The sequence below is a fragment of the Phascolarctos cinereus genome, unplaced genomic scaffold (genome assembly GCF_003287225.1).
Source record: "Phascolarctos cinereus isolate Bilbo 61053 unplaced genomic scaffold, phaCin_HiC Scaffold_726;HRSCAF=1367, whole genome shotgun sequence".
In the NCBI taxonomy this organism is placed as follows: Eukaryota; Metazoa; Chordata; class Mammalia; order Diprotodontia; family Phascolarctidae; genus Phascolarctos; species Phascolarctos cinereus.
Window position 1 is genome coordinate 349,961,996 of NW_027556098.1, and position 14,739 is coordinate 349,976,734.

General features: G+C 34.9%; 1 protein-coding gene across 2 annotated transcripts; it reads right to left on the reverse strand.

Moving 5' to 3' along the window:
* Positions 1 to 1,480: 1,480 nt before the first annotated feature.
* LOC110195218 (olfactory receptor 51F1-like) lies at positions 1,481 to 10,805 on the reverse strand. 2 transcript variants are annotated; one of them, XM_078146605.1, is made up of 2 exons: positions 10,792 to 10,805; positions 1,481 to 2,405 (listed from the first exon to the last, which is right to left on the reverse strand). In XM_078146605.1, the coding sequence occupies exons 1-2, from the start codon at positions 10,803 to 10,805 to the stop codon at positions 1,481 to 1,483; spliced, it is 939 nt and encodes a 312-aa protein (XP_078002731.1). The 2 variants fall into 2 exon arrangements, with proteins under 2 accessions (XP_078002731.1, XP_020823509.2); XM_020967850.2 differs by lacking the exon at positions 10,792 to 10,805 and having other exon boundaries at positions 1,481 to 2,422.
* Between the last annotated feature and the right edge of the window lie 3,934 nt (positions 10,806 to 14,739).

Here is a 14,739-nt window from a genome sequence, read left to right on the forward strand (position 1 = left end):
AGCAACAGTGAGAGATATTAGAGCTCTGATCAATGTCATAAGTAATCATGACTTAAGGGGACTCTTTTGTGAAGCATGCCTCCCTCACCTGTCCAAAGGTATGGTGGATTACATGTGAGGCATAATGCGTATTTGCTGTCAGACATGGTTAACATGTTTATTTGTTTTGTGTAGCTGTATTTCTTTGTAGTGGGCATGGTTCAACTGGGGAATTACTAACTGGGAAGTGATAGTGATGAAACTAAAGAAACATCAATAATACAATTATTTATGTAAGAAAATTGAATTCATAACAAAGGTATTATTTAAACTAGAAATAGGTAGATTTCTTTTACATATTGTTTTATAGGCCTTTCTAAGGGGCATTATTTCCAAACCTATATTACTCCGTATTCTATAAATAAGCCCTAGAAAATACATTTTAGTACCTATGCTGGAGGTTATAGAAATAGAGTAGGTGGGAAAGAAGGAAGTGAGAGATGAAAGTGAACAGAGGTAGTTCCAAAAGAGAGTACAGTGTATCGGGGTTTGGTTGTGACAGATTTCTGAACCCAAGGAACCAAGCATACTTCAAAACTAGAAAGAACTAGGATTTTTGGTGTCTTAAATAAGAGTTGAATAGCCAGGGGAGTTTGGAGGGTGATGATGAGTGAAAGCCCTAGTAGCTGAAGCCAAAATCACTTGGATGAGGTCTAAGAAAAAGATTAGACCTCTAGGAGAGTATGAATGAGTCAGTGAAGCTTAAGGCCCACAATTATTCCCAAGGTCATTTATAGTCCTTGTCTAGGCAGAATCCCTACCCTTTGGGAGCTTTTGAGCTGAAGGAAAGACACTCTGAAAGAATATTGATTTGGACGTGATGGATTCATTACTAATCTAAGGAGGAAAATGATAGGCCAATGAATTATCTGCATTAACATGTAGGAACAAGAAATGTAAACAGTCATAGCTGGTACCTGATGTAAAGTGATATGTTACATGTGTGCTAAATGGCAAGCTAGATGCAAAAAAAAAAAAAAAAAGAATTAACCCCAGGCAGAGTAGCCTCTTGGCTTGATTCTATCCATCTATACCACATTTCTTTGAATATTAAAATCATTAGCCTTGAAAACATTGTTTAATAATAATTTCATCTAGCCATATCTTCAAATACTATGATGCTTGAACCAGAAATGTAAAACCTAATCCTCTTGTTTCAGTAACTTGTGAAATATGTTTAAAAAACTGTACCAGAACTTTTTTTTTAACAGTGGTTTGAATACAACTAGCACTTCCCATTCTTTTAACCTGGTCAGATTAGGAGACAGTTTATTTTCTAATTATGGAAATGTCACTTAAACAGGCAAGAAATGTAATACCCATAGTCTAACCATCACAACTTTAAACCTTAGACCCATCAATATTTTAACCAAATTTCTCTACCAAAATAACATCACCCCTGTCATTTTAATCTGTCACTGTTTCAAACTCACATTGGAGTCTACTTTGCAAGGAGTAATTTGGCTACCACCTTGCGGAGCTGGGCTGTTTTCACACTGTATATGATGGGGTTAAGCACAGGTGGAAGCATTAGGTAGATGTTGGCCATCATTGTATGCATAATCTTGGGAGTCAGTTGGCCATAGCGGTGAACCAGGGACAGGCTAATCATGGGGATATAAAAGATGGCAACAGCTCCAATGTGGGATGAACAGGTGCTAAAGGCCTTGTGCTGCTCTTTGGGGGATGCAATGCTGAGGACAGAGCGAATGATCAGGATGTAGGAGAGCACAATGCATGGTGTGTCGATCCCAGTGCTCAGGATGAGAGCAGCTAATCCACACATGCTACTGACTTTGGTGTCTGAGCATGACAATCTAATCACATCAGGGTAGTAACAGTAGGAATGAGAAAGATTATTAGGACCACAGAAGGACAGCTTCTTAAATATCAAAACCAAGGGTAGCATTAGAACTATCATACGGATGACCATTGCCACACCTAATTGTGTGATCCTGGCATTGGTGAGGATGGTGGTATATCTCAAAGGATCACAGATGGCCACAAAACGATCAAAGGCCATTGCCACCAGGACCCCAGACTCCACAAAAGTGAACCCATGAAGGAAGAACATCTGGACAATACAACCATCTAAACTGATCTCTCTGGCATCAAACCAAAGGACACTTAGTGTTGTTGACATTGTGGAAATGGTCAAGCCCAAATCACTAGCTGACAGCATGGAAAGGAAATAGTACATGGGTTCATGAAGGCTCTGCTCTCTTATTATGACGAACAGAATCATACTGTTTCCCAAAAGGGCAATGACATATAAGCAGAAGAAAGGAATGGAGATCCAGCCATGGATCTCTTCCAGTGCTGGAATGCCTATCAGATGGAAGGTTGAAAATGGAGATGTCAAATTTCTGGAATTTTCCATCATGGCTTATGGAGTACCACTTAAACTTGTATGGCTCAGATCCTGTGGAAACAAAAGCAAAATTTTGTGTTTGTACAGAAGTAATAGATGGGATTTTGGTTTCTGAAAACTCCTAAATGAATATATACCCTCATTTCTAAAAATTGCGCCATCCTTTAATGTCTAGCAGTTGCTCATTGTTTGCTGAAATAGCAAATTACTCATTAATTGAATGAATGAATGATAATTTAAGGAAATAATTTTACACTAGTAGCATGACTGCCGGGAGCAATGTTTCTAGCAGAAGTGATGATGTACACTGCACTCTCCATGTTCTCTTTCTAGTATCCCTATGAAAAGAGAAAAAAAAATCATCATTTTAATCTTCACACCAAAATCAATGATAAGTAGCATTTGTAGATATTATATGTAAATATGATTTATAGATATATTTTTTCACATAATAAATGTGGAAGGAAGGCACTATAATTTTAGAAACAAAAAATTATGGTGGGAGGGAAGAGTGAGAATAGAATGAAAGGTCAAAACTTCTAAGCCTCCCCGAAAATATGTACAACAACAGAAAATATGCCAAACCAAATTCTGAGCAGAAGAACTCATTAAAAATTACAATGAGTCATTTTTTTCAGCTAAGGTAACTTAGGAAAGTAGAAAAAGAGGTCTACAGACATTGAGATTGGGGCTGGCAGGGATTGTACAATGCGGAAGAAATGGCACCAGTGATGTTTGCAGTACCAGGCTGTGTCAGTGGAAACAATAGTGGGGAATAGCTCAATGCTCAGGGATAGGAAAGACACTTAATGCCAGAGCAGAAATAGATCCCAGAGGACTCTGTGCTAATACTTCATGTAAGATCAGGTGCAATTCGGCAGCTTTGACGCCAAGTATGTAGTTGTGGCTTATAGTTCCAGGGAATAGAGGAAAGGATGGGTCTTAAGGGAACAGGGCCTTTACCTGTGTAAGGTCTAAAGCACAGACTAGTAGGAAAAGGAACAATCCTCTTTTAGGATCACACTATATTGGAAACATGGAAAACTTAACAGGTTCCCAGACTGAACTTGAAAGCAGCAAGACATTGCTGTCATAAGACAGGTCCTACCCCAACAGAGAAGTAGGAGGGGAAAGGGATAAGAGAAAAGAGAGGGAGATTAAGGGACACAGTAATCAGAAACAAAACACACTTATGAGGAGGGGACAGAGTAAAAGGAACAAGTATAAAGGAAGAGAATGGGGGGGTGGGTTACACAGTTAATCATTATAATTGTGAATGTGAATGGGATGAACTCAGCCATAAAACAGAAGAATATAACAGAAACTGGAATCCAGCAATGCATTGTTTACAAGAGATATATTTGAAATGAAGAGGTTCACATGAAGTTAAAATAAGTGACCAAAATAGGATCTATTATGTTTCAGCTGAAATTAAAAAGTCAAAGATACCAGTAATGATCTCAGACAACACGAAAGCAAAAATTACCTAATTAAAAGAGATAATCAGGGAAAATAGATTTCAATTAAAAGTACTGTAGATAATGAATTAATATTGCTGCCAAATATATGTACACCAATTGGCATAGCATAAAAATTCTTGAAGGAAAAGTTAAATAAGTTACAGGAGGAGATAGATAGTAAAACTATATTACTAGGGATCCTCAATTTATAACCTCTGAGATGTAGATAAAAATAACTATAAAGTGAACAAGAAAGAAGTAAAGATGAATAGAATTTTAGAATATTTAGATATGAATGATAGAATTCTGAAGAATATTGAATAGAAATAGAAAGGAGTATACCTATATCTGGGTAGCTAGTGGCCCAGTAAATACAGTGCCATGCCAAGAGTCAGGAATACTCATCTTTATGGGTTGAAATCTGGCTTCAAATACTTACTAGCTGTGTGACACTGGGCAAGTCACTTAACCCTGTTTGCCTCAGTTTCCTCATCTATAAAATGAGCTGGAGAAGGAAATGGAAAGCCAATCAGTATCTTTGCCAAGAAAACCTCAAATGGAGTCACAAAGATTCAGACATGCCTGAAATAGCTGAACAAGAAAAATATCTATATCTCATATGTGCATAGCACATTCACAAAAAATAACCAGGTATAAGTATATAAAAACCTCACCAACAAATGCAGAATAGGAGAAATATTAATTCAATCTTTTTGATATCATAATGCAATAAAATTTTAATTCAATAGAGCTTTTGAAGCAGGGGATAAAAATTAGGCACTAAATAATTTAATTCTAAAGAATTAGTGGATCAAAGAATAAATCACAGAAACAATCAATATTCTCATTTAAGGTAATGACAAGAATGAAACAATGTACCAAAATTAGTGGGATGCAATCAAAGCAGTAATTAGGGGAAATTTCATATCTCTAAATCAATAAATCAATAAAAGAAAGAAAAGAGCAGATGAATTAATTGGGCATAAAACTAAAGAAAAAAGCTATAACGACAAACTAAATCCCTTCTATTCGACAGCAACTTTCTCAAAATCAAAGGATTGACTAATAAAATTAAAAGCAAAAAAAAAATCATTGAGTAGATAAACAAAATTAGAAGATATTTTTATTTACAAAAACAAAAAAAAGATAACTGTTGGTTAATTTGATTCAAAAAATAAAGAGAAAAGCAAATTACCAGCATCAAAAGCGCAAAGAGTAAATGCTGGTAAATGGTGATAAAATTAAAGAAATTAGTAGTAGCTATTTTGCCCACCAATATGTCAATAAAACTGGCAATCTAAAAGAATGAATATTTTAAAATAATATAAGTTGCTAAGATTAACAGAAGAAAACATATGCTATTTAAATATTATACCTTAGAAAAAGAAATTGAACAAACCATTAATCAGTTCCCTAAAGGAAAAACAAAGATGATTAGATGGATTTATAAGCAAATTCTACCAAACATTGAAAGAACAATTAATCTAATATTATATAAAATACTTGGAAAAATAGATAAAGAAGGAGTCCTACTATATTTTTTGGCACAAGGTTTTGATTCCCAAACCAGGGAAAACAGAGAGAAAGAAAAATATAGATCAATTTCCCTAATTAATGTTGTTGCAAAAAATATTTTAACTTAAATACTAGCAGGGAGATTATAGCAATAGTCAACAATATCATGTAGTATGACCAGGCTGGATTTATGCCAAGATAGCAGGACTGGTTCAATATAAGAAAAACTACGAGTACAATTGACCATATCAATAAAAAATAATATGTCAAAAGATATAGGAAATGCATTTGATAAAATGCAACACTTATTCTTATAAAAAACACTAGAAAACATACGAATAAGTGTAATCATTTGCTAAAATGCTAAGTTGTATAAACAGAAATATAATAAGTATAGTAAGAGATTACAGAAAGACAAAAGCAGACAACTAAGAGAAGAACATTTTAAGGAACAAATATCCTAAGTTGTTGGCAAGGTGATGAGATGCCAGCAAATGAGGCAGAGAAGTAGGGTTCAGAGTGGGAGGAGAGCAGAGAACCTAGTGTCTCAAAAGTTGAGAGAGAATAGGGTATATACAAAGACACCCTTGGAACTACTCACTAAATAAGAGGTTGAATTTAAATCCTCAGGAAAAACAAACAAACAAACAAACAAAAAACAACAACTGTGCCCTCCAAAGAATACTGATTTCTATGCACATATGCTAGCCACACCAGGAATGGTCTGAGACAGAAAAGACAGATAGCGTTGAGGCATCTGTAGGCCAACAAGACATCAACAAAAGAAAGGTATTCTGGCTTAATTATGAAATTACAAATTCACAATCTTAGCAGTGGAATTAACTTCAGCAGTTACTCAGACTAAAATGCATCTAAATAAAGATGGATTCTACATTATTCCAAACAAATTGATATCCAACCTAGGATCTCCATTGGCTGGAAACCTCTCCTTTGGGACATTTCCTACTTAGGAATTAAATAGCTAATTAAGAATTTGTCTGAGAATACCTTTTTTTCTTGTACCTTCACATAAAATATATGATTGAGGGACTCTTAAGTGGATACACACACACACACACACACACACACACACACACACACACACACACACCCTGAAAAGAAATGAAAAAGATAAACGTACTCACTCACATATATCCACCAGTCTCGATAACATAGGGGAGCTGCATCAAATAGTAAAAAGAATACTATGAAAGAACATTATATATTCTCAGTGGGTAATAAAATAACATTCATCCATAGTCATAACCTACCTGTTAAGAGTTTGCACTTATTTACCTCCATGGGATATTCTTTAATGATTCCAACATGCATATCTAAATCGTTGATGGCATTTTAGGAAATGAAAAAGGAAGATGAGACTTAGACCCTATTCCCCTAGATCTCAACATCTTCCTGAGGATGAAATATATCTCATCAAACATGAAACAACACAAGCAACACCAGACCATTTGTAATAAAATCATACTTTCAAAAATATAAAGAATATACATTTACAAATATATAGTACATACTCTACATATATAGTACATACATGTCCATACCCATGCCCATGCCTATGCCCATCCCTTACTGGGATCAAGTAGAAAGAACAAACTCGGTTGTTATTAGTGAAGAAGGAACATATCTTTAGTCCTGGGAGTCATGAATCTCAGGTTTTTATGTTGAGATTAGGTTGAATGAAGAATCAATCACTGGGATGTGTTTCTCTCTGGAGGGAAGGACTGGTGCAAGAGAGGTGTAATATCCAACTTTCTCCGGAATGGTTTTCTTTTTAGTTTATGGGGCAGAGCACAATAATGTTACAGAAGCAGTAGTATGCAAGCTTCCTGTGTAGAAATCCAGAGTGATTTAGAACCAAAATCAAATTTTAAAAAATCAGCCAACATTTCATGAGATTTTGGGATTAATGCAGTCCTATATATAAGCTTATCTTTAATGTCATTTCTATATTATCTCTGGATCTTTCTTTTGGGAGTTGGATCTGTTCTGCAATATATCTCTTATAGCTCAAAATGATTGTCTAAAAGACTTAACCTGAGCATGAACTTTAAATCAGCTTCACCTTCCTGGAACACTAATATCTTTCTCAGTATAACTCACTTGCAACCAGGAGTGTCATGAGGCTTACATGAGATAACATATGTAAAGCGCTTTAAAAAACCTACTTTATAAATGCTAGCTATCATTTTTATTTTTTATTGTTAGTTTACAATTACCAAGTTTCCAGTATGGTGACTTTATTCCAAGAGCCTTCTGCTGCACTTTTGCTGAGCTCCAAGAAATATTCATAAAGAAAAGAGGGGTATATAGGTAAATGTTTAAATACTGGGCTTTCTGAAAAAAAAATAAACAGCCATATACTTTAAATTTTACCTATATTATTAACAGTTTCCTAAGTCTAGCAATCACAAGATAATAAATCAAACCATGATTTGAAGGATTATTGATTTCTGAGGTGCAAATACTCACACTGAAAATTTCGCAATTGGTTGTCAAGCACGTTAGAACTGGCTCTAGTATACTCCTACTTGTAATTGAATTTGAGTGATTAAGTCCTTAACTTCCTTACATTCCTCATTTACCTTTGTCAGTGGTCTCACTAGGTAGGGAATGGGCTACTTCAAGGTCATGGGTTGGAATGTATGTCCAAAGTGTTTCACAAAACAAAAATGGCTGATCTCCAAAGAGTAGGGAGATTAAAAGAGAGCATCTTATTGTTTTCAAGTCTAGAAAAGATAAAAAAGGAGAGATTTCTAGTTCTCCAAATATTAGCAGAGCCTTAAAATGGGTGAAGGATTTGACTTGTTCTGTTTGACCCCAAGAGTCAAAACTAAAAGCAGTATGATGTGGAAAGGGTTGAAAGGGGAGGGAGAATGTGGAAAAGCAAAGATGAATTTGATATAAAGATGTCCTAACAACCATATCTTTATAAAATTTGAGAATGCTGTTCAAGAGGCAGTAGGTTCCTCTTTAGTGGAAATCAATCAAATTCTAGATTACTTCTTGAGTATGTTGTAGTGAAAATTCTTTTTTTCAATGATGGATAGTGTAGGTGACCTCCATTTCCTCTTCCTACTCTGAAATTCTGTTATTCTGTAACCAGGATAGCATATAATGTGAGTTCCAAGTGCTTAGAATATTTGGTATGAAGGAAATATTCATGACAAACAGACATGAGTTTTTTGTGATAATCCACAAGCCTTTAGACTTTTTCATTTCCTAAGTCAGAATCATCTTTTTTGACCTCTGTGCCACATTAAAGTCCTTAACTCTCAAAGTACGGGTTAATCTAGTTTGCAGTTCTTTTTCTAGTTCTTCATAGAATTTTTCTACTTATGTATCATTTGTAATAAATATCAGCACATAAATTGTAGTTGTCTTCATAGTGTTGTTTACTAATCATAGACAATGCAAGGAAAGATGCCCAAGTGCCTGATTAAAAATTATATTATTTTTTCCCTTTACTTTTTCCAGCAGCAATCTTTTCTTTTTGTCATTGGACAAAGATATTACATTGAAAATCAGTTAGAAAATTAATATTTGAAGATGTTCTAGAAACTCTATGATTAATAGTTCTGGCTAACCCCTCCCTCCATATTTTCCCCGTCATTCTCTTACATTCACTGGAAAATAGAAAGAAATCTTCATAGAACTAAAGTTTCTAGGGTCACCATGGCCAAAGCATTCATGACCTAGGTGCTGACTTCTGTGGTAGTAACCCTCCTTAGATCTAAGTAGAGTGATTTTCAGACACCACCCACAGGCTACTAGCCATGATGCCCTTCAGTTCTTTCTATAAGGGATAATCTGCTAAAGCTTATACTCCACTGACATAGGCATTAAGAAGCCATGGTAACTTGAACACTACAATGAAGGGTAGCAATAGGATTGTTGTGAAGGGTGGAAACCACAGAAGTATTGAAATATGTCAACCCTTCTGCCTCAGTATGAGATTCTCAGAGTAAGACAATGCTAGTGCCTTCCTTTCATTAATTATTGGTAATTTATCATATATGTTTTATATATACATATATATCATGTTATATATGTTGTATGTAATAACACAATATCATATATAACTCAAACATATGTGGTTCATACCCACCCTGCTGATTTACTTAAATTTGTTGACGGTCTGTTACCTGTCATTCACACATTAACACTTAATAAAGGATGTTACCTGACCCTACACACAAATTCCACAAGCTCTTTCACTATATTGTTGAAAATATGGGACACTGGCACCTTTCCCACCTGGGGCCAAGTTATGTGCATTGAGTACTGCTTTCACAGTGGAAGCCCACAGAAAATTATGTTATTTAAGGAAGAATTAACTCCGAACTATGTAAACTATTTAAAAAAATAGACAAAGAAGTAGACCTACCAAATTTTTCATATGATACAATATACTTTTGATACCTAAGTCTGAGACAGGAAAAACAGAGAAAAAAAACTATAGGCTAATTTCCCTAATGAATTTTGATGTAATGTTGAGAACATTACAGCAGTATATAGCAGGAATGCAAGCCTGGTTCAATTTTTGATAAACTACAAGTATTATTGACCACATTAATAACAAAAAACATAAAAATTATATTATTATATCAATAGATGCAGAAAAAGCTTTTGAAAAAAATAACACCCATTTCAATTAACAACACTAGGAATCAAAGGAATAAATGAAGCTTTTATTAAAATGATAATTTTTATCTATCTAAAAATTGGAGAGAACATTCTCCATAATGAGGATAAACTAGAAACCTTCCCCAAAAGGTCAAGTATGTTGTAAGTGCATCCATTATCACCATTATATAATGTTGTATAAGAAATGCTAGCTATAGCAATAAGACAAGATAAAAAATAAAAGAATAAAAAACAGGTAATGAGGGAATAAAACTGCAGATTGTATGTCCAGTGTTCTTAAATTATATGATTCTGTATTTAGTAGAAGGGCAGCTAGGTTGCACAGTGGATAGAGCACTGGGCCTAGAGTCAAGACCCAACCCCAGGCTCTTATTAGCTGTGTCATCCTGAGAAAATCACTTAACTTTATTTGCCTCAGTTTCCTTATATGTAAAATGAGCTGGTGAAGGAAATTGTGAACCACTCCATCTTCTTTGCCAAGAAAACCCCAAATAGACTCACCAAGTCAGACATAACTGAACAACACTTAGCCCTTAGAGAATCAACTAAAAAACTAGTTGAAACAATTAACTTTTAACACAGTTGCATGATATAAAATAAACCCATATAAATCATCAGAATTTCTATATGTTATGAACAAAACCCCATAGGAAGAGATAGAAAGAGAAACTCTATTTAAAATAACTGCAGAAAAAATAAAATACTTATGAGTCTACCTTCCAAGAAAAACCCATTTTTCACACAAATATAGACATTAACAATTAGAGAGATATTAATTGCTTATGGATAGGCCAGGCTAATATAATAAAGAAGACAATTTTACCTATTTATTTAGCACCATATCAATGAAATGGCCAAAGAATCATTTTATAGAGCTACAAAAATAATTTAAAAATTCATTTGGAAGAACAAAATGTCAAGAAAATCAAGAGGGTCAATTTTTAAAATGTAAAAGAAGGCAGCTTAGCAGTACCGGATTTCAAACTATATTGCAAAAGGGTAATCATCAAAATAATCTGGTATTGGCTAAGAAATAGAGCAGTTTATCAATGGAATAATTAGGTACACAATACACAATAGTCAATTACTACAGTAGTCTGGTGTTTATATGTTATATATGTATGTGTATATATACATCACTATGAGAAGAAGAAATGGTTAATTTTGATTACATGAAATTAAAAATTTTATATCAACTAAGCAATATAACCAAAATGAAAGGAAACAGGGAACCAAGTGGGGCTGGGAGGGGAAGGGGGGAAGGAGACAGAAATTTGCAATGTTTCTCTGATAAAGTCCTCTTTTTCTTATACCCCCACAATTTATTATTTATTTTTAACATTCTTTTTTTTTCAATTATAAGGTACAAATTCTCTCCCACCCTACTCCACCCATTTTGAAGGCAGACAAGATGATATCAATTACACATGTGAAATCATGCAAAACATTTTCATATTAGCCATATTGAAAAAAGAAAAGCAAAAAAAAATTCTGTACTTCAGTTTGTACTCAGAGTTCACCAGTTCTCTCTCTGGAGGTGAATAACTTTTTTGCATCATGAGTCCTTTGGAATTGTCTCTGATCATTGTACTGATCAGAGTTGCCAAGTCTTCACAGTTGATCATCATTACAACATTGTTATTACAATGCAAATGATCTCCAGTTCTCATTTCCCTTTGCATCAATTCATATAGGTCTTTGTAATGTTGTTTTTCCCCAAAAAAACCTCTCCCCTCATCATTTCTTTTAGCACCATAATGCGCCATTAAAATCATATGCCACGATTTGTTTAGTCGTTCCCCAATTGATGAGCATCTCCTGAACTTCCAACACTTTGCCACCACAAAAATCTCTTATAAATATTTTTTTACATATAGGAACTTTTCTTTTTTCTTTTATCTTTTTGGGGTACAGACCCAGTAGTGGTATTATTGGGTCAAAGAGAATGCACAGTTTTATAGCCCTTTGGGAATAGTCCCCCATTTTTCTCCAGAATTTTTGCACAGTTCACAACTCCATCAATAGTTTATTAGTGTACCTATTTTCTCTCATAGCCTCCATCATTTGTTAATTATGATAGGTGCAAGGTGATATCTCAGAGTTGTTTTAATTCACCTTTTTGTTCATCGCTAGTGGGGGCATCCAGGTAGTGCAGTGGATAGAGGGACAGGCTTGGAGTCAGGAAACTCATCTTTATGATTTCAAATCTGGCCACAGACACTTATTAGCTGTGTGACACTGGGCAAGTCACTTAATCGTATTTGCCTCAGTTCTTCATCTGCAAACAACTATTTGGAGAAAAAATGGCAAACTACTCTAGTATCTTTGCCAAGAAAAAGCCACATGGGATCATAAAGAGTTCGGAACAACTGAAAAATGACTGAACAATCAATAGTGATTTAGAGTATTTTCATATGACCAGAAATAGCTTTGATTTCTTCCTCTGAAAATTGCCTATTCGTATCCTATGAACAATTATCAATTGGGGATTCCTCTTCATATATATATATATATATATATATATATATATATATATATATATATATATATATAATATATATATATATATATAACTCAGTTCCCTATATATTTGTGAAATGAGGCCTTTGTTAGAGAAACATGCCATAAATTTTTTTTATATTACTTTATTGTCTATGGTATCTTTTAGCAGGGGTGTAGAATGTGTTCAGTAACACTAGTAACTCTGGTGTGAGGAATCTCAGGCCCTTTTTAAGGCTGCTTTCTACATTTGGTGTCCACCTGATTCACCTAACTGTCCTTGTGGCTCCAAGAATTTGTAGCATGAGCAATGGACACACCCAGTAAACCATTTCAGCAGATGGGCTGAACTAGGTTAAGGGTAACCAAGGGGTGAGTTAGAGGGATGTCTACCTCAAGCATGTGAAGACTACCCCTGGCAGAATAGGCAGATGAGAACAATTTGTTCCAACAGCCATGAAGGTGGCTTAAGCAGGTGCTATGGAGGGCTTGGAGCTTGGTTAGACATTGAACACACCAAGGTCATCCACTGCATCCTGAGCCATCATAACTTATCTTGACTTTGTCTTGCCACTGGACTATGATGATTCTGGAAGACACAGTGAGACCAACAACTTTGTCCAATTCTGTACTTAAATTACTTAAATCCAAGTTACACATGAATCGAAAGACATCACTCACACCATTTTACCATTTTTGCCTATCTCAAAGTCATCAATGTGACAAAAGAGGACAAGCTTATAATTTTAGATGACTTTAATTCAACAGTAGTCACAGACTACCAGACACGGCAGGGAGGTCTCGAGATTAATGGAGCCAGAAACAGCAACAGCAACAGCAAAAGTCTCTTACACTGAAGATTTGTGCATTTCATGACCTTCTCATTGTTAAGACTGTCTTCCATTTACCTAAATGCAATAAAACTTCATGGATGCAGTCTTGCAGCAAATGTTGGTATTTAATAGACTATGTCCTTTGTAAGAAAGGACAGAAAGGATGCGAGACTGATGAACGTGATGTGTGGCACAGAATGCTAACTGATCATAAACTTATCCTTTCTAAGCTAAATATTTGCATTCAGCAAAAGCAGCACCCCCAACACAAGATTTTGGTCTATGCCTAACTTCTGCCTTAATATTTTCCATTTTTCCCCAAGCAGTTTTTGTCAAAGAGTGAGTTCTTATCCCAGAAGCTGGAATCTTTGGGTTTATCAAACAGTAGATTACTATACTCATTGACTACTGTGTGTTGTGTACCTAAGCTATTCCACTGATCCGCCATTCTATTTCTTAGACAGGGCCAAATAGTTTTGATGATTGATGCTTATAATACAGTTTAGGATCTGGTATGGCTAGGCTGCTTTCCCTAGCATTTCTTTACATTAATTCCCTTGATGTTCTGGAACTTTTATTTTTCCAGATGAATTTTGTTATTATTTTTTTCTAGCTCTATGAAATCATTTTTGGTCATTTGATTGGTATGGCATGGAATAAATAAATTAATTTAGGTAGAATAGTAATTTATTTTTAATTTATTTTAATTTATTTTAATTTTTTTTCCATATGCTTTTGAGTTGAAAATTTTTTTTCCCTTTTTCTCTCCCCCCCACACTCCCCAAGACGGTGCACAATCTGACATAGGCTTAACATTTACATACCCATTAAATATATTTTCACATTAGTGAAGTTGTAAGTAAAAATTAAAACCAATAGGAGGAACCATCAGAAAGATGAAACAAAATTCAACTTAAGGTAAAAATAAGTGAGAGCAATTCGACTTCCATAGTTCTTTCTTTGGATGTGGACAGCATTTTCCATCCTGAGGCCTCTGGAGATATCTTAGATCCTTGTAATGCTGAGAAGAGTTCAGTTTAACATTCTTAGTCATTGCATAACGTGGCTGCTATTGTATACAAAGTCCTCTGGGTTCTGCTCACTTCACTCAGCATCAGACCATATAAGTCTTCCCAGGTTTTTCTGAAGTCAGCCTGTTCATCATTTCTTATAGAACAATAGTATTCCATTACATTCATATACCACAACTTGCTCAGCCATTCCCCAATTGATGGGCATCCTCTCAATTTCCAATTCTTTGCCACCACAAAAAGAGCTGCTATGAATATTTCTGTACATGTGGGTCCTTTTCCCATTTGTTTCATCTCTTTGGGATATAGCCCTAGAATGCTATTGC